General features: G+C 35.6%; 2 protein-coding genes across 3 annotated transcripts; both read left to right on the top strand.

Moving 5' to 3' along the window:
- Positions 1-101: 101 nt before the first annotated feature.
- On the top strand, positions 102-13,241 carry LOC106107120 (sphingosine-1-phosphate lyase). Of its 2 annotated transcripts, none has more exons than XM_013287827.1 (11): positions 102-487; positions 1,729-1,866; positions 2,836-3,051; positions 5,893-6,101; positions 6,926-7,159; positions 7,610-7,819; positions 8,651-8,771; positions 9,222-9,339; positions 10,618-10,764; positions 11,260-11,383; positions 12,024-13,241. In XM_013287827.1, the coding sequence occupies exons 2-11, from the start codon at positions 1,731-1,733 to the stop codon at positions 12,132-12,134; spliced, it is 1,626 nt and encodes a 541-aa protein (XP_013143281.1). In that variant the 5' UTR covers positions 102-487; positions 1,729-1,730; the 3' UTR covers positions 12,135-13,241. The 2 variants fall into 2 exon arrangements, with proteins under 2 accessions (XP_013143281.1, XP_013143280.1); XM_013287826.1 differs by having other exon boundaries at positions 108-487; positions 1,725-1,866; positions 12,024-13,238.
- A 590-nt stretch (positions 13,242-13,831) lies between these two features.
- On the top strand, positions 13,832-18,192 carry LOC106106923. The gene is made up of 11 exons (XM_013287582.1): positions 13,832-14,050; positions 14,372-14,524; positions 14,810-14,906; positions 15,167-15,296; positions 15,366-15,456; positions 15,681-15,843; positions 16,179-16,577; positions 16,645-16,767; positions 16,835-17,059; positions 17,345-17,475; positions 17,851-18,192. The coding sequence occupies exons 1-11, from the start codon at positions 13,928-13,930 to the stop codon at positions 18,157-18,159; spliced, it is 1,944 nt and encodes a 647-aa protein (XP_013143036.1). The 5' UTR covers positions 13,832-13,927; the 3' UTR covers positions 18,160-18,192.
- Positions 18,193-21,525: the final 3,333 nt, after the last annotated feature.

The following is a 21,525-nucleotide window of genomic DNA, read 5'->3' as shown; positions in this document are numbered from 1 at the left end:
AATGTTTAGATTGCGTCTTTTTCAAAAGTAAATTCAAAACGTCAAGACTTACCTTAATCCAAGTCGAGCTTACGTTATCCACAAAATTCAGAACATGTTAAATGGAATAAGTTTTTTTTTTATTTCAATTCATTGGAAGTCAAAACAAGAGAAAAATTTGAGTAAATCGAAACGTAGAAGTAATACTGTCACTGTTACCAACTATCACTGTCTTTCTGACAGTCATATTTGTCATCTGTCATATAATTTATAGAAAAGTTGCGTTGTTATCAATGTACTTTGAATTCATTTAATTGTTAACTCGGATGGTTTACATGTTGACCTTTGTTTAATTACTTTGTACTAACTTCTTACGACATACAACGAGTGCACTAAGCGTTAACTCCTCTTATCTACTAATCATGATTATGATATGACTTAAAGTGATTTGAGTTTACGAAAAATTATTGATATTTCTTAGTATTCCAATATTATTACAAGGAATTCGGTAAGTGGATTGTTTATTTTATTATTTTTGGAATAGGCTTAAAAGGAGAAAGTTGCGTTAGGTACTATTTGCAAAATTGAAATCTGAAATTAATAATGCGTAAATTGTACGAAGTTTGAATTATTATTTAATATCTTGTCTAAAATTAGACATTTTTTATAATTTCTACGATAAACTATCCTTTGATTAAAAATATTAATATGGGAAAATGTAAATCATTTATTGTTATCAAAGTAGTAAAAAAACGTGAGTAACAAAATCATGAAATTTGTTTCTATAATTAATTAAATAATTTTATACAGTTGGTAATGTATTTTATAACAATGAAATATACAACTTCATGTCCTGATCACACCTTTGTTAATTTCCATGATAAGTGGTCAATTTTTTATCTTTGTTCATGATTTTCAAGGACAAGGAAATAAAACTAAACTTGAATATTGTTTATCTAATACATATTTATTTTAAGTAAGAAAAAAAGTTTAACCAAGAAAAAATAACATCTTCAAAATAATTAAAAAGTTTCTTGGCTCTCATTAAAATATCATTATCGAATTAATAAAAATGAATGAATTAATGAATTTTCTTGAAGTATTTCTAGTTTCATTTAATATTTAGTCTACAGTATAATAGTCCCTCAGTAACCACTTAACAACTCTGTGTTGTAAGTGTGAAGGTTGAAAATGATTTTAATTGTGTGAATTGCTTTGTCCATCACAAACAATGACTTAAACTCTGTTTATGACACATAATAAAATGTTGCCTGTAGTTCAAGTCATCTATTCTGATTGCTTTATTTTGTTACATTCTATATTTTTATCATACTAATATTATAAATGCAAAACTTTTGATGAATCCATGTTTGTTACTATGTATCTTCAGAATGGCACAACAGATAATGTTGAAATTTGCCATAGACATAGAACATAGTCTAAAAATAGATATAGGGTATTTATTTTTTTTTATTTCCGCACAGACTGATTCACAGGCAAAGCTACTTTACAATAAATGTTAAACTTTGATTGTTAGCAGGAAAATTTATTATAAGATAAACCCATGTTATGTATCCTATTTTTAAATTATTAAATTTTTGAAGTATAAATTTTTTTAACTGCACAGTTTAACAACATTGCCTACATTGTTGGAGTGATCAGTTAAAACTAAAGTGGTGTACTCCTACTTAGCTTAGTATTTTAGTAAACAGATATTAGTAAATTCATAGATTATTTGTCTTTAGGTAGCCATGAGTGAGAGACCACAGCCATTAAAGGCCATAAACCGTTTCTTCGAGGGCAAGGAGCCATGGCAGGTGGCTACTATGACCGCTACATCTGTGCTTGCTGTTGTCTGGGCGCACAGTCTCTACAATGGCAGAGAGAGTAAGTTAGTGTTCTTACTTTAATGTTATAAAGAATGTGTAGATTTTGAACTCAAAAATTCATTTGGACTGATTACAAGTATACATACTCTGTAGTGTAATTTTAAAAGTCAAAGTCAAAAGTTTATACCTTATTCGCATTTCCGAACACTTCAACAAAACATTTTTCACTGAAAATTAAATGTAAAGTTGACTAATTGATTGGTTTACATTGTACAGTCAGCTACACATTTACCTGCATGGACTGTATAAAATTTTGTGTGATGAAACCGCAGAGTCAAAAGCACAGTTTATTCGCATATTACTTTTTTACATTTCGTCTTGTTTAGTATTGCACTAAACATTACCAAGCTACAGAAATTTGTTTTTGCTTTCGGTTTCTAAGGTGAAATTTTGTAAATGTACTCAAATTTATACAGCTGACTGTACACTGATTGTGCGAACTTCACGTTTCTCGAAAAATCTTTAGGCGGTTAGTAGGAACTCATTTTAGTTCCTGCTTAGTATCTTGATAACACGGCTTGCACCATCAATTATTGTTCATTAGCCTTCCATAGTGCGTGCAGTGTAGTGTATTGAACAAGTTAGGTAAGAGATATTTAAAGTTCCACAAAAGAAGAATTTTGTCCTTTGAATAATTCCAAATAATCTGAAATTCAAGTAAAGTATATAATAGTTTATACTAATATTATAAAGAGGAAAGATTTGTAGTTTTGTATGTATTAAAATAACTCAAAAGCTATGGGGCCGATTTCAAAAATGCTTATACCATTAATAAGCTATGTTATCACTGAGTAACATGCTTTTTATTGTGTTTTTAATTTCACACCACCGAAGTCGCGTAGTTAATGTTTTATAGGCTTTTTATTTTTAAATACAACTTTGGCATAGAAGTGTTTTTGTATTTTATGTAACTCTAGATTATGGTTTTTTATTCTATGACAAATGTTTAATATTAGTTTTTTTTTAGGTGTAGCAACAAGGCTAAGGAAAGAGTTCTTCCGTTGGCTTCGTCAAGTGCCTATGGTGAGACGTAAAATTGAAGAGAAAATGGCGGAAATTAAGCGCGACTTCCAGAAAGATATTACAAAGAGATTGGCCGGAGTGACAGTTAGAAGGGAACTTCCTACTTCTGGTCTCTCGGCTGAACAGATCGCTGAAGAGATTAAAGATCATCTTGCATTGGGTATGATTTCATCTATACTAATATAAAGTCGACAGATTTTTTTTATGATTTGAAATAACTCCAAAAGTAATTTGGCGATTTCGAAACTTCTTTCACTGTTAGAAAACTACTCTATTTTAATTCCTCGTGGAAGTCACAAGAAATAGCTAGTTTATTTATATTGTAAACTTTTATAGGTACTGATCCCTGAAAGTTCATGGTATAGTATTATTAAATCAATAAGTAGAAAATGTAAAAAAATGAGCCTCGAAAGTTAAACAAAAATTCATCATCCACTTGCCCTTATCCCTTATGGAGGGTCGGCACAGTATGTGCTGCTCTTCCATACATCTCTATCAGCCGTCATATCTGAATCCACTCCTTTCTTAAGCACATCATCTTCCTTCACACAATCCATCCATACTTTCTTCGGTCTTCCTCTTCCTTTGTAGCCATCCACATTCAATCTCAACACTTTCTGGTTTATGTCCCCATCATTGCGTCGCATAATATGTCCATACCACGCTAACCTTTTGCTTCTCAATTTCTCCACCACTGGCGCTACTTTCAAACTTCCTCTAATGTACACATTCTTAACTTTATCCAATCTTGTCACACCACACATCCATCTTAACATACGCATCTCAGCCACATGCAATCTCCTTTCATCCGCAACTTTGGTGGCCCAGCATTCAGATCCATACAATACGACAGGTCTTATGATGGACTTGTAGATCTGTCCCTTAAGCCTAAGAGGCATTCTTGGATCACAAGTCACACCAGTAACCTGTCGCCATTTCATCCAACCTGCATTTATTCGGCTTTTTACGTCTCGGTCAACGCCACCGTCGGACTGGACTAGAGAACCGAGGTACTTAAAGTCGGAGCAGGTTGGTAGAGGCACACCATTTAAGGCGATTGGAGAGAAGCTGGTCGGACCGCCAAAATCGCAAAACAAATGTTCAGTTTTGGTCCTGCTGATTTTAAGACCAGCTCCCTCCAATTTAACCCGCCATTCTTCCAACCTGCTCTGTACCTCGCATTCATCCTCCCCGACAAGCACGATGTCATCGGCATAAAGCATACACCAGGGTGCCTCCTCCTGTATGTTTAATGTCAAAGCATCCATTACCAGGAGGAACAGATACGGGCTTAAAGCCGACCCCTGGTGTAAACCCACCGAGACACCGAACCTGTCACTATCGCCAGCAGCGGACCGGACGTATGTACTGGCTCGCCAGTACATGGCCTGAATAAGCTGCAGGTATTTCCCAGGCACTCCTTTTACTTTCAAAGCCCACCACAAAACATCCCTCGGAACCCTATCATACGCCTTTTCGAGGTCTACGAACACCATGTGCAGGTTCTTATGCACACGCCTAAATTTTTCGCACAGCTGGCGAATGGCAAAAATGGCGTCCGTAGTCCCCCGACCTGGCGTAAATCCGAATTGGTTCCGAGATACCTCACTTTCTTCTCTGATTCTTGCATCTACCACTCTTTCCCAAGCTTTCATACTGTGTGACATGAGCTTTATTCCTCTATAGTTGTTACAGTCCTGCACATCCCCCTTATTCTTATAAATGGGTACCAGCTCGCTACCGCACCACTCGTCTGGGATTACCTCTTCCTGTAAACAAAAATTATGAAAGTAAAAAAAATTACTTTGTACTTTGTATTTTCATTGTATAAATTAGTTTGCATTTTGTATTAAATCATTAATCAATTGATACTAATATTGTAATGAGTAAAGATTTGTATTTATGTATGTATTGAAATAACTCAAAAACTATTATGCCGATTTCAAAAATTCTTTCAACATTAAAAATTTATATTATCAGTGAGTAACAAAGGCTTTGTTCTCTATTTTAACGCGGGCGCTGTTGAGAGCGACAGCTATTTTACAATATAATATATTTTAAATTATATCCTCTGGGCAAATTCTTTTTAAAACACACTATCTTTACGACCATTATTAAGATGATTTCAGTTTAATTTATCCTTTGTGTAACAATTAAATTGTTTATTTTATCAGTTAATGCAACAGTTACAACATCCTGTAGATTGCTGTGACCTTAATGAAGACAAACATTGTTAACTCAAGGATAAGAAATTGTCTAATTTGATAACAGTAAATCCTAATCTGTTTATCTTTATTCCTGTTTTGGACAGAAAAATAGTAGTAACTTGTTTCCTGATGACAAGTTGAATTTATATCTCCAGATACAGCTAAAGAATATGTTTTGATATACTATAGCAAGAATTAGTAGTTTTCATTAGTTGAATAGTTTGTTATAAGTCAATTTTATGGAATATTTCTTGTAGTTTCTTTAAACATATCTCTATAAAAATACTAAATTTATCGTAGCTGTTTGTTACATGCTACCGAAGGTCGGTTACTCAGAGGTTAAGAACTTGACTTGTAATCTGCAGGTCCTATGTTCGAATCCCGCCATTTACCAGTGTTTTTTGGATTCATATGGATGTACAATCGCGGAAATCCGCGGTGTTGTTAGGCAAAATTGCCATGTTTACTGCAACGAGGCAAACTTCACCTACTCCTATGAATAACTAATTAGAAGGGATAATAAAAAGAAACTAGCCGTGTATCACTCACCGAGTTTTTTTTTCGTATATATGTATAAGCTTCATTGTACTGATTTTTGTTCCGCGTCTCGTTTAAAAAGGTTCAAATAATAGTAGTTTTGAGGTGGAACACCGCCAGTTTCCCCGACTGTACTTACCCGACGCTTTTACTGTGAAGGAAAACTTCATGTTGGATGCTGGTTCTGAAAATTCTAGTTCGATTATTCGGATGATCGGATATTATAAGTTCTTTTACGAACTTTGCGATAATCTTAGGTACTTACGACTGGCGTGGCGGGAGCGTGTCTGGTGCTGTGTACCATCTCAGTGAGGAGATAGCGAAGGTAGCGTGCGACGCGTACGCCCTCACCGCGTACACTAACCCATTGCATGCTGATGTCTTCCCCGGTGTCAACAAGATGGAGGCAGAAGTGGTCCGGATGGCGGTTAACCTTTTCCATGGCGATGATGAATGCTGTGGCACTGTGAGTAAAATTGATTCTTATTTTTTTTATACCATAAGGTTGCAAAAGAACAAGCGGCCAGCTGAATACGCAAGTGCAGATGCCCTAAATCGGCGGGGAGGAGACGCACATAAAGAGGATATTTTCCCTTCCTATGCGTCTCCTCTACCGTCAAATCCCCACAATAAATATTTTATGTTATTACAAATTACAATTAAGCATCTTTATCCTGCATTTGTTACAAAAGTAACAAGAATTACCAAGTCTAATGTAAATAATGGTTAGTGCGTCATAACATTGACTAACAAGCAAGAATGTTCACTATCTTTAGTACATGCTAATTGTAGCCTATTACGTTTTATAATTGTTTGAATACGTTCTTGTGAAACAAGAACGAATGGGTGTGATATGTATTTTTAGGGAAATATGCGTTTACTACTTTCAATAGGTATAGAAAAGAGGATTTGATAACTGTATCTACCCTTGGTTTTATTGAAAAGACTGATAGATAATAGAATTCGTCTTTCGACATCATTTAAAGTGAACCCATTTACTTAACGCGTTTATTATTTGTTAATCCCCAAAGAGATTCAAAATATATATAGAGTAGGCATAGTTGATAATTTACTTAAAATTTTCACATAACCTCTAGCGCTACCTGGTTTCCGATAGTCAAAATCACAAACAAGAAAATAATTCAAACACTGAAAATCTTTGCGTGTCAAATCTGACTGAGATATTACCGTAAAAAGAAGTTACCGGTAAAAACTGTTCTTTATGTCTAGTCTATATATTTCTTAAATGTCATATTTTTATGTTTAATCCATATTTAATTATTCACACAGGTAACAACAGGTGGCACGGAATCAATAATAATGGCTTGCAAGGCATTCCGTGATTTAGCGGTCAGCAAGGGTATATCCAACCCTCAGATAGTGGTTCCTTCCACTGTCCACTCCGCTTTCGACAAGGCGGCGCAGTATCTCAACCTGTCCGTGGTCACGATACCAGTCTGTCCTGATACGTACACAGTGGATGTAGAGGCTGTTAGAAACGCGATTGGTAGGAGGACTTGTTTGGTAAGTATAAGTTATAAGGGTAAAGGGGGGCATAGGCAGGGAGGGGGTATTAGTAAAAATACTGTTTTTGTTCTAAATAAAATGCATTATTGAAACATTGACAATTATTTTTTGAGTTATTATACGATTATATTTAAATTTTTGCCTCTATAAAAAACAAAAACCAAAAATTTGTAGCTTGTATTTATTTATGGCGTGTTTGGATTTGAATTCGAAAGCCATATAGTATAATTATTTCTGGATTTTTAAAGAGAAGATTGTAAAAGTAAAATCAATGTTTAACAATTTTTATTATACTTCAACTACTAAAAATTAAATGGTTTATTATAGACGATTTTACCATTCAAAGTGTGAAAGTGTTAAAAAAAATGAACAAATTGAATACAATTTTTTTTTCATATAAAAGATAGTGAATTTAAATGAACATTTACAATTAGCAACGTAACTCAGATCGTAGGCTCGGCGCCTAACTACCCGTACGGTACAATGGACGACATCGCGGCGTTGTCGGACATCGCGCAGGAGTACGGCGTGCCGCTGCACGTGGACGCGTGTCTGGGAGGGTTCGTGGCGGCGTTCATGCCTGACGCGGGCTATGACGTCCCGCTGTTCGACTTCAGACTGCCTGGCGTCGCTAGTATATCTGCCGATACGCATAAAGTGAGTATTAAAGTGTATAGGTTTGAAAGTGTATAGATTTTTTAAAGAAAAGAAAAACAAACTGTGCAAAAAAAGAGTTTTTTTTTTATAACATAAGGTGGCAAACGAGCAAGTGGCCACCTGAATCCGCCAAAATGGCGAAGCGACCGCTACCCATAGACATCCGCAGTTGCAGATGCGTTGCCCACGCTTATCTGACGGAAGAGTAAATGCACATAGAGAGGATATTTCCCCTTCCTATGCATCTCCTCCACCGTCAAATCCACTTCCCCTTCCGTGGTAAAGACTTAAATTAGGCCTCCGGCATCACACTCATCAGACGAAACACGGAATTGCTTCCATTTCACGCCTGTTTTCTGTGTGGTCGTGGTATTGCACCGGGCGAGCCGACCCATTCGTGCTAAGATGTTAAAGCGGGCTCTACCACTGTTAAAGTACGGACCAAGAGTCTGTAGAAGTTGATATATAAAAAAAAGTGTATAGATTTAAAGTATAGGTTTAAGTGTATAGGTTCAAAGTGTAAAGATTTAAAAACAGCTCGGAATATATGACGTCAGCGCGGAATATTAAAGTTATTTGAAATGGCTTGTAACTTTGTCACTTTCAATTATTGTATAGAATTCAAATAAAATGAGAAACTATAACACATCTATCTAAAATTCCGCGCGGACTGTGTTGCGAACAAAAGCTAGTACAGGATAAATGGCATATAAAGCTAGTAGAAAATGTAAACATAATTTGTCATTATATAATCTGTTATTTAGATGTTAAATAACGCTATACTTATACGTCCGGTGTTCTCAAAGTCGGTACATTTACGTTGTTTTCCAGTACGGGTACGCACCGAAGGGTACGTCAGTGGTGTTGTACCGGCGCGCGGAGTACCGCCACTGCCAGTACACCGTCACCACGGAGTGGCCCGGCGGCGTCTACGGCTCGCCCACTGTCAATGGTGAGCCAACACGATCACACGCACTGCACGCTCTTTGTTACTCACGCACACTGGCAATTACTCATTTTATATTATTGATAACTTTTGAAAGAGAGAGAAAAAGAATGAATTAACGAAAGCGAGAGGGAGAGAGAGAGAGAGAGAGAGAAAGAAAGAAAGAAAGAAAGAAAGAAAGAAAGAAAGAAAGTGAGAAAGAAAAAAAAGAAACAGAGAGAGAGAGACAGAGAAAGAATGAATTACGGATGAAAGACAGAAAGATAGAAAGGAACAAAATAAATTCATTTGCTCATAAAAAAGGGTTTTGGCATGATTGTAAAATAAAATAACGTTTCTAATACATTACACAATTGATTGACAGTACAGAGAAAGGACATTTCTATCTTCTTTGCGTCCCTTTCCCTATCCAATTTTTTTTAAAAGGCTTTTAAATGTACCGTTTTAATGTTGTAGGCAGTCGCGCGGGCGGGCTGATCGCGGCGTGCTGGGCCACCATGATGTATGTGGGCCGCGACAGATATATTCAGATGACAGATGAGATCATCACCACAGCCAGATATATAGAAAAAGAGTACGTATGTCACTTACATCATCATCATCTCCCCTACCATATACCTCCCGTAGGGTCAGTAGGTCCTCCAATTAACTCTATCATCCGATATCATATATCATCCATTAATCGACGGAGGAGGAGACGCACATAAAGAGGACATTTCCCCTTCCTATGCGTCCCCTCCGCCATCAAATCCACTTATCCTTCCTCTTAAGTAAAGGGTGGAAAGGGAAAGGGGCTAAAATTAGGCCTCCGGCACCACACGCATCAGACGAAACGCGGAATTGCTTCCACTTCACGCCTGTTTTCTATGTGGTCGTTATACACCGGGCGAGCCGGCCTATTCGTGCGAAGATGTTAAAGCGGGCTCTACCACTGTTGAAATTTATCATGTTTTTACCATGTCACCTTTCACGCAATCCGTACATCTCTTTCTATGTCTACCTCTACCGATGTACACACTCATAACTAACGTCCTTGTTACATGCGATTTATCCCTCCTCATAACATGCCCCTACTGTAAAAACATTTGTTACATTTACAACAACATTAATGTTATCTTTTGATATTTTATAAGTTGACACTTGACTATTGAGTGTTATTCGTCGATGTACTCTAATTTGCAATATTATTTATACGCGTTCATACTGATTGAAATCTTATCATAAATATTATAAATGCGAAAGTTTAGATGGATGTTTGTTAGAGTTTGTAGCCTAAACGGCTGAACGAATATCGATGAAACTTGGTACAGGTGTAGAGGATAGTCTGGAAGAACACATAGACTACTCACTTATGATTTTTCATTCCTCGCGGACGGAGTCGCGAGCGAAAGCTAGTATCATATGAATATTATAAACGCGACAGTTACGATGGATGGATGAATCTTTGTTAGCGTTTGTAGCCTAAACGGCTGAACTGACCTCCATGAAATTTGGCACAGGTTTAGAGCATTGTCTGGAAGAACACATAGGCTACTTGTTATCCCGGGAATAGTTACGGTTCCCGTGGGATTCATTAATTTAGTTTTTTAATGTTTACTCGATCATTCTGCAACGGTTCAACATATCTTATTGAAATTTGGCACAGATATAAAACAAAGTCTAGAGTACATGGGATAAGGGTCATTATCGAGAAATGTGTGGTTCCCGAGGGATACGTAGCTTTTTTGTTATTTATATAGTTCGTATGTTTTCTAATACCACGCGGACGAAGTCGCGGGCAACAGCTCGTTAGTTTATATAATACATACTTGTTGGTATACATGAATTATTTATTTCTGGTGTTTATTGCCAGGATACGTAAGATCGAGGGTCTGTTCGTGTTCGGGAAGCCGGTGACGAGTGTGGTGGCTTTCGGCTCCAAGCAGTTCGACATCTTCAAGTTCGCCGAACTGCTGCACAAGAAGGGCTGGGCGCTCAACGCACTGCAGTTCCCTTCAGGGTTAGTTATGTATTTGTCTGTGTGTTTGTGTGCGCTAATCTCAGAAGATTAGTTATTAAATATTGTGCGCTTTTTATAAATGTATTGTGGTAAGTCTCAAATTTACTATTGGTTTTATCTCTATTACTGTTACTAATATTGTAAATGCGAAAGTTTGGATGGATAGATGTTGGTTAGAGTTTGAAGCCTAAACGGCTGAACGGATTTCAAAGAAATTTTGTATAGATGTAGAGGATAGTCTGAAAGAACACATAGACTACTTACTTTTACTTTTGTAATCCACGCGGACATAGTCGTGGGCGAAAGCTAGTATTGAAATAAAAATAAGTTATACCAATTGTAACTAATAACATCAACGATTTTGATATCCAATGTAAATAGATCCCAGATTTAATTGATCAACTATATAAAGTAAGGTTCAACTTAGACTGGCTTTAATTCGAAGATCGTGTAACATTTGTCATAGTAATATGTACTGTATTTGTATGTCTGTAGAGTGCACATCTGCGTGACGCACGCGCACACGCAGTCGGGCGTGGCGCAGCGCTTCGTGGCGGACGTGCGCGCGGTGGCCGCGGACTGCCGCAGCGCGCACGGCGGCGAGCCCGTGCAGGGGAAAGTGAGTCTTATTGCATACTAATAAAGCTTAATATCGACTACACTTTGTTTAAATCCCTTTTAGATATTACTGTTTGAACTTTTAAACTTACTTCTTTACTAATATAAATCCGAAGGTTTACATGTATGGATGGATGTTTGTTACTGCTTATCTCTAGAAAGATAATGGATCTAGATTAAATTTGTCATTGATGTAGAATATAGTCTGAAAAAATCAACCATTAAAATGGGACCCACCTGCAAGCATTACCTTTCGGATAAAAAAAGAATTATCAAAATCGGTCCACTAGCGGCGGAGTTATGCCGTAACACACATAAAAAAAAACATACAGACGAATTGAGTACCTCCTTCTTTTGGGAAGTCGGTCAAAAAATGGCTTAATTCAGTTTTTTTTTACCTTAAATTCCTTCCTTAGGTAGTCAAAATTGAAGTATTTGTTTCGATTTGATAAGAATAGGTCTCTGAATAAAATTTTTCTAACATTATAAATGCGAAAGTATAGATGGATGGATGTTAAAAGGTAAAAAGATTGATGATTTGTATAAATGTAGAACATAGTACATAGGTTACTTATATTTTTTAATTCTACCGTGGTTCGCGTAAAAACTAGTACGAAATATATATGTGAATTATTTTCCAGATGGCGATATACGGCGTGGCTCAAGAGATATCTGACCGCAGCTTGGTTTCCGATATTACGAAGCATTTCATCGACTCCATGTATTACCTTCCCACGCCTGAAGAAAAGTAGATATACCAAATTATGCAGTTCTTAGGTTTTTAATAAGAGAAAATAAAACGGCCCGTACTACTTGTAAAATGAAAATTTCAACAGACAACTTTAAAGGGAATACAAAAATAAACCGTTATTTAAATTAAAAATATTCATAAAAAAATACCTCTTCAAGTATTGAAAGACTGTAATAAATTCAATTACCAAATTTTATAATTTAAAATATTCCAATAATAAGTGCTTTGTACATTTTCATATTAAACTACAATAAACAAAACATGGGAACATATAAAGTCAATTCCTAGTAAAATTCGTAAATAAAATCATAATTATAAATAGTGACATCTATGACATTTCATTGAAATTAAAACGTTTCATCGATTGGACATAGATGGCGCTAAATTCAATGACAAAGTATGTTATTGCTATCTTCATAATTTCTTTAAATAGAAGAGAGACAGCAATGTGTTTATGGTTTTTAAGCTTCATAGTCATGATTTATTTCATTATTTATTTGGATTAAGGGTTTAGTAGTATATTCTATTTAATTATTTCGTTTTAAAACTTAACTTTTACTTTGTAAGTTATAGTTTGGTGATTGTATGTAGTAGTGTTGTAACGGAACCCCGCATCTGCTTCCGTTATTTCTTATGCGGAGTTATAACGGAGGTCAATTTACGTCTTTTACGCGAATAGGATGATTAGGTATCGTTTATGCGGCTCGCGCAGGCGTGATAAGTCACCTAACTATAATTGTTATACAATATATTTGCATAATATAGTGTATCTTGTAAATATGTACCAATCTGTATTTTAAATTAACGTAGTTTTAGTTTTTATTTCTTTAATAAATCGCAATTAATATTTTATTATTGACCTCCGCTTCTGCAGAGGTGAACTCCGCATCCGCATCCGCTTCCGTTAAAATGGCCTCCGTTACAACCCTAGTATGTAGTATCAAATGCCATATCAAAATTAAGCACAATTAAATTATTTTTGGTATATCATTTGTCTTTTCCGTATTTGCATTTATGAGCGATGTTATTTTGTTCATTTAATGGACGTAAAAAAATTTGTACCTTATGTCTACGACGTAAAGTCTATAATTTGTTTATATTATATTTAAGTTATTATTTGTAATAGATTTATCTTGCATCAATAAATATTTAAAAAAAAAAAACATCTTTTTTTTTGGCCAAGATGGCTTATTTGCAACAATATACTTTAACGGGAGCGAAAGAGAGTTGAAAATGAAAATTCCTTTTTCCTAAGTTTCCATTGCGAAATACATATAAGGCAAAAAGTATTACTTGTTCAAGTAAAAAGAGACGGAGAGAGTGAGAGAGTTTATGAAATACGACAAATGTAGCGACAGTAAAAACGTACTGTTATATGATCTTTTTTAATGCAATAAAAGGAGGCAAACGAGCGGCGAGAACCGAGGTGGTCAACGACGCCCATAGATATCCGCCTATCAAACACCAATAGCGAATTCCTTTGCATAAGACGGCAGTCAGCGATCAACAGAATACGTCCAAGTAGCATCACGATCGCTGTCCATAGACATAGAAGGAAGGGACGAACAGAAAGAGGATACTTCCCCTCCTATGCGTCTCCTTCTCCGTTAACTTTCCATCCTTAAAAGAAAAGGGTCAGAATGTACATTATTTAGATTTGGTCTATGGTTTCTAAAAGTCTGTCAGTTATTCTCAATTATTCTGAAAAAATGACATCTGACAAAATATGATTTTTTACACAAGCGACGCCGTTTACAAATAATATGTGTTTTAAAATTTAACATTACTCTAAAAATGCAGTACTTACAGTTATTATTTATTTGCTCATATATATTTAATAAAGTTTCATCTAAAATAAATTATTGTGGTGCTACAATGTGCGCGGGAACTGATTCACACACATTTTGTCAACATTCTGTGAGTATAGATTTTTAAAAAAAAGTTAATTTTGTTGAGAAACTTTAAAAGGTTACTAATACTTCCTCTTGGTAAGACAATAATTTTAATACTAACGTAATTATTGGCTTATATTTGATGCCAAAAACTAACATATATTTCTATCAAAACGAAAGTGGAACAGTTCCTCTCCATACAAATCGCAATCACTATAAGCCAATAAAAAACATACACTGTAGAAATGAAAATGAAGTTCATAGAACGAAATGTACCTTCATTAAAAAACTTAAGAAACCATTGATTCAAAATCAACAAGGCTTTACATGTACGTGTATGTATTAGAAAGGTCCTGGCCCGCTGTGCACGGGTCTGATGCCGGCGAGCCTTAGCAAGGAAGAGAAGATGCGTATCTTAACGCGGCTGAACCATCGACGTAACGATGCCGCACTCGGTCTACTTGGAAACCTGCCAGCAGCTGGGGACATGCTCAACATGGTAACGTAGTGACCATGGTCGCTTGGTCGTTTTTAGCCGTTGATATGTGGGGATAACCAAGAGGGGGCCAATTTAATGAAAAATCTAAAAAGTTTTCGAGTTACCTGTCTATGTCTATAGGAGTTGAAGGCATTTTACTTTTTCGCAGTACTTTTTGTATAGTTTACGATTCTCTAGATGGTTTGCCTACCATTGACGATGCTCATGGTACTAATAATTCGTTTATATCACGATGAAAATCAAAAGTCAAAAACAGATAAAATGATGATTTGTTTTGTATACCAGCGTTGGGTGGAAGTTCTGGCGCGCGAAGCGCAACTATGGGCCGATCAATGCGCACCGCCTAAGTTCCCCGAAGATCACGACGTGTGCAGAGATCTGTGTTAGTGTCTAACCATTCCATTCTTAAATGCTTCTTAATTCAATTTGAGCACAATTTTGTCATGCAATTTTATTCGTTTATTTTAAATTGAAAAGAATAACTACCGCATACGAATTCTATGATTTATCAAAGAGACATTATTTTTAAGTATAGATATCATTACTAAACTATGGGTTAAGTAAACATTAAACGTCCTTTAGTATGTAAGTTAATTAATGTAGCTGACAAGAACTAACATAACATTTTTATTGAATTTAAAGACTCTTTGCCGGTGGGCCAGAACGTAGCGTCAGTAGTGGGCGAGGCGCCCGGCCTTCGTGTGGAGTCTCTCGTGGACTTATGGTACATGCAGGGCAGGCACTACAAGGGAAACATCTCTTCATACGTTCCGTAAGTGATACAATTTCGTGTACTGTGCAAGTGGAATCATAAGTATATCAGTATATTTGACCTTTTCAGACCAACACAAAACAGCAGTTACTACGGTGATTTCGCACAAATGTTGTGGTCGAAGACGTTCATGGTCGGCTGTGGTCGAAGTAGATTTATGGTAATATTTTATATTTCTCCTAGTTTATTACTCATGCAATATTACATCTCACTTAAGTGGTATTATCAGTTTAAACCAATCAATTAAGAATAGTAATTAAACATTTCCTTGTCTGTACTACTCTTGTCTCTGTTTTGTCCTAAGAGAGTAATAGAGAAGGCAATAAGTATCAAAGTATTACAACAGTTTATTGTCAGTCACTAACAATAGAAGTTGTATTGCAGTCGATGTGGCAAGATCGACCGCGCACGGTGGAGCGGCTGGTATGCAACATGGCGCCGCGCGGACCGCGCCCGGAGCAACCGCTGTGGCAGGTGGCGCGCCCTGCTAGTCTGTGTCCGCCACGGACCACGCAAGCCACGCATAATCCAGGACTCTGCATAGTCAGTACGTACATTTGAAGCTATCGTCTTTTGTCTAAACATCATCATCACCAATTAACATATATTGGGATCGTGGTCAATCGCTAGTAATTCGTCGTAATCACCAACTGATCTTATAACGTTAGGTGATCAGTGATCACTGACGCTTAGGGAGGACACGAGTATGTATGTTCTTCCAGTGCCTACAATTCTTCGGCCACTATCACTACATCAAGTTAAGAGTTTTTGTTACACATTTAGAGGAATGCAATGAAAGGCGTTGTTTCTGTATTACGATTTGAGTCGGTAAGAAGAGAAGTTTTGGTGTTAGTAAAATTACATTCGAAGCCCCGATTTCAGATGACAGTCTGAAGTTTGATAAGAAACATTATAGAATGCCTGTTGAAGATTCTGTTCTTTTAAGTACAGTGTTGGAGTTAGATAGGAATTCATCATTTGATAGTGTTGAAAACTTAGACGAAATATATCTGGCAAAATTAGCAGGGATAATGTTGGAAAAGTCAAATAACGATCAGCAAGAAAGTGATCCAATTAACGTCACAGAAATTATTGGAAAAATGGGAATCAAATTCGAAGATTTTAATTCATTCAATAAAAGGATTGCGAATGAACGAAGAAAAATTAGAAGGTATATGAACAATTATAGTAAATACAGGAGAAAGTTAAGAACTGTCGGACGACCAAAAGCTTATTACTTATACGAATTAAGTAAAGAAGAAGACTTAAAGAGAACAAAATGTAAGTTTGCATAATGACTTGAATATTGAAACATGAAACTTCTATTAAAATATGCTATATGTTGCAGATACTGTTGATATAAATCCAGTCATAGCGAAAGAAACTAAAGAGTCACTTATCGAGGAAGTCACAAAGGAAAATGAAGAAGTACCTACAATTGAGACAGAATTATCAACAAATGGCATTGAAGGTGTGTGTTATTACAACTACATAACTAATGGCGATAAAATCACAAGAGATTTACATTATTATATAACTTTCAGATGTAGAAATATTAAATTCTGAACCATCAAGTAAAACAAATACACAAGATGAGAAAAGAATCACAGAAATAGCAGTTAATTCAACTGTCAAGACTACAGAAGAAGCTCCATTAAATTCAAGTATCAATTTAACACAAGAAACGTCGACAAAGTCAAGTAGCATTGAAAGCAAAAGTTCAGAAATCAACGACGATTTAATTAAAGAATATTTATCAGACCGTAAGTGAATACAACAAACGTGAAAGATTTTTACAAGATATTTACAAAAAAAAAAATCCACAGTGATAATATACTTATAAACATTGACCTGCGTAAATTCATAACACAGCAAACACGACCCCAAAAAGGGCCTCGATCCTCCATTTAGTTAGTGCCTCCGACTGTAGTCAACCACACTAGCCCCGTGCGGCTTGGTTGACATTACACACATTTTTAAATTTCTTCACAGATATGTGTAGTGTATATTCACATCGAAGTAATCATTTACGAGTATGTTTATTGTAGCTGAAACCGCCCGCGAACTGCAAGAGACAATAATGCGCATGGAGCACACAATGTCCGGCCAACCTATGGGAACCGACATGACGCCAATGTTAGTGCGACCACCAACACCTATGCCTACATACTATACGAAGGTATGTGATATAATTTTAAAATATTCAATGACGTAAGAAGCAATAGTTTCAAACAAAGAAAGGGAGGGTGAGAGAGAGAGAGAGAGAGAGAGAGAGAGGGCGAGAGAGGGGGGGACAGAGCTAAGCATGAATAGTTAAAAAATGGATTTTATAAGTATAGTCAAACTTTGCTACGACTATTCCATCTTTTAAGCAATTTGAATGTCTTGCACAAAATGCAAAACTAAGGCTGGTAAATTCAGTAACAGCGTATTTTGTGCTGTAAATATTGTTCAGGTAGATAATTTTATTCGATGGGAATTATTTGCAAAACTCTTCTGTAACTGGAACAACTGAAGTTTGTGTTAACAATTTGCTAACTGTAATGTGTACTAGGTACGTCGAGAACTAAAGACAACGCAGAGTGAAGAATTCAGAAGATTTAAGAAAATGTTCCAGAAGCGAACACAGACTCCTATCCCTGGAGAATATGATAAAGAGGATAAGGATGATAAAGAAGACGGAGAAAAAGAAGGAGAATCAATAGTGATTGGTAACAAACGTACTGTACTGCAGTCTCTTTTGAGTTACTTACCCAATATGAGATCTCTAGGTCTGATTTCCGGTTCAGAATACGGCGTCGCTTATTCTATCAAACCGTCATATTTGTTAATATTATTTAGTTGTTTTTATATTTTTTTATAGTTTAGATTTAATATTTATTAAAGTTTATTTTTTTGCACATTTATTGATGGTTTTAGAATTCAATTACCTTTTTTCCTATGAACTTTTAATAACGATGTAATAATAACTTAAATGTTTTTGGCAATGTTCTAAAATGAAAATGCTTACTAAGCACAAGATAAACAAACCATAAAACATAATGCGCGTTAAAGCCTTCAAAAACAAAGTGTGGTCGAATGATATTTTTATCCAGCATTCTTCGTTACCACAAGAAAAAGAGCAGTTTGCCCGCAACTTATTTTTACGATTGGTTCATAATACGTAAAATAAATAAAAACTATAACTTCTTACTAATATTATAAATGCAAAAGTTAAGAATGGATGAATCGATGGATTTTTGTTTGAGTTTTTAGTTAAACTGCTGAACGGATCTCGATGAATTTAGCACAGATGTAGAGGATAGTATAGGAGAACACATTTTGTTAAGGTTACTTTTTAATACCGAGTGGACGAAGTCGCGGACGAAAGCTAACCTATAAATTTACGATGTTCCTTACATTGTAAAAGTCATTGACACAATTTTAGGTAAACCTTTGTCGTATACAATTCCGGTATAATTATGTACAAGTGATTGAGGTGTTCAGATTTAGGGCAGTGGTAATAAACGAGTCGGCGTCACTCCGGTCATCGGCCGTCGCGACCCGTTGATGTAGCGTTATAACGGTTATAACGTTTTTTTGTTTTAAATAACTGAATTATGAAAATACAAAAACTTGTTTTATAAATACAATGCGAATGAGAACATTGAAATTTCATGTTTATTAATATAACAATTACTACAGGGCGCCCTGTACTAGAAAAAAAAAAAAAAACATAAATAGTTGATAATTTGAATCTCATGTATACTTAATACACAAGGGCGGATCCAGCTTTGGCGGCAGCACAAGCGGAGGGGGGGAGGGTGGGATCACATAGTCGAGGTAAAGTCAAGAGCTTGACAAAAAATTTAAATATATTTTGTTAAGCTCTTGACCAACCAGCTCCCTCCCCTTGGATCCGCCGTTGTTAATACATTACGTTGCAGAAATATAAGTAATATTTCAACATAACTATGACTTCCTATCTTAGTGACTAGTATCAAGATGTATTGGTTTCACTCATCTGTTAGCAGTTAAAAATAACGGTTATTAAATAACGTACCGCGACGCCACATCCCTATTCGCTACGGTGGTGTGGTCAGTGCGGTAAACGGGCTTTGTGTGCGTTGCGAGCGCGTTAGTTGTTGTCCATTTGTGGCCTCGTCTACAAGCCTTTTAATTAAATCAACAATAAAGTAAGCTTAATGTGTATACTGTTTTTTTACATTAGTGCAAAGTAAAGTATTTAGTCTGTGACCGGATTTGAGAGACAACGGATTGTAGAGGTTCGTAGATTCGTAGACGGTGCTACGACATCTTTCTCATCTCGTAAACGTCATCCGCGTTGTGACGCTGTGTTATTTTATTTCTGTTTACAGTTTTCTTGATGTTAAAATATGTTTAACAAACAGTTAATTTCGATTTTAATTGAATTATAATTAAGTTTCAAAGTATAGTTTAGATAATAAATAATGGCCAATTCTTACTACTACTTTTCGAATACAAAAAAAACTAGTATTAAACTTTCCCTTCCATTATTACTTTGAATAGTTTAAATAAGTTTTATTCAATTGTAATTAGTACTTAAAATCGTTTCCAATTACAATATTAACTTACAATATATTTCTAACAGTTAAGCCTTTGAAATATTGATTTTTCCACATTGTTAATAACTATCAAGTCTGTGTACTCTATTAAAGTCTATTTCGACTGTATATTGTGCTTGGTTTTCGATTGTCAACTCGTATATATGGGATATCGTCATCTCTTATTATTATTTCGATAAAATAAAGACAAGTATATATTTAAATACAAGTGTAATTTCGGTCGATAGGATCATTGTTTAGTTTGTGAGAACGCCATTGGGTTTATGTTATAATGACAAACGACGCGGGCGGCGGGTCGGAGGGCCGCGAGCCGAGGGGCTCCTGGCGGCGAGCTGATGATGTCAACATCGAGTTTGGTTTCGGAATGCCCCTTGGCTCCATGTCCGCGCATCCCGCCTTCCACTCCGCTTGGGATATTGGATGGTGAGTTATCCATAAAAGCTTAAAGAATTAATATTTAACATAAAAAACATTTTAAATCTACCAATTATTTTTTTACGTTAAATCTATACTAATATTACAAAGAGGAAAGATTTGTATTTTTGCATGTTTTGAAATAACTCAAAAACTATACTGATTTTAAAAATCCCTTCACTAATAAAAAGCTACGGTACCAATGAGTAGCATAGGCTATACTTTTAATTATTTTATTTTGTCACGGAACGAAGTCGCGAAAACACAGCTTGTTAGTATTTTTATAGCGTGAAGATTCTTCTTTATTTGGTATTAAAACATTGGCATGAAAAGATACCTATTTTATTTTACTGAATTTATCCTCACAAAAAGTAGGTAATATACCAGTTTAAGAGTTTTGAGCCATATATTAATAACTAGCTGTTCCCATGCGGCTTCATCCGCATGAAATTATGAAAACTATATTATTATTTACATTTGTCAAATTATCAATAGCAAATGTCAAAATGACATGACATGACAAACCTTGGCAATCTTGCTTCCTTGATGTTGGCAGTAACTTATGGTCTCTCTCCCACATTAGGGTTTTTATCCAAAATATTTCCGCCCTAAGTTTAATGTCGGGAAAATATATAATCTAAAGCGTGACGTGAGTGTAGGGCTTTTTATTAAAAAAAGAGATATTCAAAAATATGGTGTAATTGCTGACATCTTTGGCAACAAAGAAGTGTGTGTTTACGCTTTATTATAATAGTATAGAAGTATAGATTAGTAAGAAATAAAATCTTTACATTCTACGATTTTTCAATATCTGATTAATTAAAAAATTAATTCATATTATGTCAGGAAATTTTAAATAATTTAGTACTTTAATTTATTTAAAAATGTCAAAATATCGTTTATCCTGACTGTAATATCGATTTATTTTAATTGGATTATGATAGGTAATACACTCCACGAATTTACCTCGTGTATTCACGGAAATGTTTTGTCTATCCTTCCGTCTGTTTATTATCAGACACTAACTGTTCCCGTGCGGCTTCGTCCGCATGAAATTATAAAAAAAAATTTTTATTGCTTACATTTGTCAGATTATCAATTGCAAATGTCAAAATGACATGATGTTGGCAGCAACTTATGGACTCTTTCCCACGTCAGGGTTTTTATCCTAAATATTTACCCCCTAAGTTTAATGTCGTGAAAACATATAGCCTAAAGCGTGACGTAAG

The sequence above is a fragment of the Papilio polytes genome, unplaced genomic scaffold, assembly GCF_000836215.1.
Source record: "Papilio polytes unplaced genomic scaffold, Ppol_1.0 DF822067.1, whole genome shotgun sequence".
NCBI classification, from domain to species: domain Eukaryota; kingdom Metazoa; phylum Arthropoda; class Insecta; order Lepidoptera; family Papilionidae; genus Papilio; species Papilio polytes.
The sequence above is the reverse complement of the archived record's forward strand: the minus strand, read 5'-3'. Positions and strand labels throughout refer to the sequence as shown.